General features: G+C 37.6%; 1 protein-coding gene across 1 annotated transcript in view; it reads left to right on the top strand.

Moving 5' to 3' along the window:
- Nucleotides 1-746: 746 nt before the first annotated feature.
- prps1b (phosphoribosyl pyrophosphate synthetase 1B) overlaps nt 747-1,422 on the top strand; it is a 7,204-nt gene continuing 6,528 nt past the window's right edge. Inside the window, exons 1-2 of the mRNA XM_059516572.1 lie at nt 747-833; nt 972-1,097. Coding sequence (XP_059372555.1) covers nt 823-833; nt 972-1,097 — 137 coding nt within the window. The 5' untranslated portion in view covers nt 747-822. The remainder of the gene's footprint in view (nt 834-971; nt 1,098-1,422) is intronic.

The raw sequence follows: 1,422 nt of genomic DNA, 5'->3' as shown, positions 1-1,422 counted from the left end.
AGTCACATTAAGCGTTTTACTTATAATGGTTTTCTATGAGAGGAACACGTTTGAAGTGTAATTAGGTAAATAAATTAATTAATTAAAATAAATTGTCAAGACAAACTTTGATCTTGGCACAAGAAAGCATAGCATGAAAATTTAATTATACACGCTGGAAGTTTAAAACCAGAGATATAAAAGTTTAGACAGATAGACAAACACACTGATAGATAGATAGATAGATAGATAGATAGATAGATAGATAGATAGATAGATAGATAGATAGATAGATAGATAGATAGATAGATAGATAGATAGATAGATAGATAGATAGATAGATAGATAGATAGATAGATAGATAGATAGATAGATAGATAGATAGATAGATAGATAGATAGATAGATAGATAGATAGATAGATAGATAGATAGATAGATAGATAGATAGATAGATAGATAGATAGATAGATAGATAGATAGATAGATAGATAGATAGATAGATAGATAGATAGATAGATAGATAGATAGATAGATAGATAGATAGATAGATAGATAGATAGATAGATAGATAGATAGATAGATAGATAGATAGATAGATAGATAGATAGATAGATAGATAGATAGATAGATAGATAGATAGATAGATAGATAGATAGATAGATAGATAGATAGATAGATAGATAGATAGATAGATAGATAGATAGATAGATAGATAGATAGATAGATAGATAGATAGATAGATAGATAGATAGATAGATAGATAGATAGAGCCGGAACCACAGAAGAAGAAACGGAAGAGGAGGCGTGTCTGTGACGTCACGCGGGTACCGTCCAGAATCACTATGGCGGAAAGGTAAGTTAGTGGCGACTCACTCTTTACCGGTAAAACCAACATCGAATAGCAGATATCTGCACGATTCAGCACCCCCCGGCTCACGCGCACACACCCTATCTCCTCGTGCACTCTCTCTGGTGTTCGCGGGACGAACAGAAACATGCCTAACATCAAGATCTTCAGCGGCAGCTCGCACCAGGATCTGTCTCAGAAGGTCGCGGATCGTCTCGGGCTGGAGCTGGGGAAAGTGGTGACAAAGAAGTTCAGCAACCAAGAGACGTGGTGAGTCATTTCTGGAAATGATTGGAGCGTGTTTTAGATTTGTACTTTAACATGTTGAAGCCCCTTTTTTTCCCCGCGGGCCCCTGGGAGTTGTAGTTCAGACGGTGGCTGCCAGCGCTCCACGTGGGTTTCAGAAAACTACAACTCCCAGAAGGCTGTGCATCTGCACGCGTTGTGAGGCGATCTTGAGTTTGGACGAACGTTTTGTGACTAATATTGCCATTAAATAACCTTTAGACACGTTTGTAGGAATTGAAATTCATAACTCCGTCAGTATCCTCCGAACTTATACCTTTACCAAAAACCTTTGTCCTGACCTGATGGC

This window comes from Carassius carassius, chromosome 29 (assembly GCF_963082965.1).
Source record: "Carassius carassius chromosome 29, fCarCar2.1, whole genome shotgun sequence".
NCBI classification, from domain to species: Eukaryota; Metazoa; Chordata; class Actinopteri; order Cypriniformes; family Cyprinidae; genus Carassius; species Carassius carassius.
This window is presented reverse-complemented; position numbering and strand designations above follow the sequence as displayed.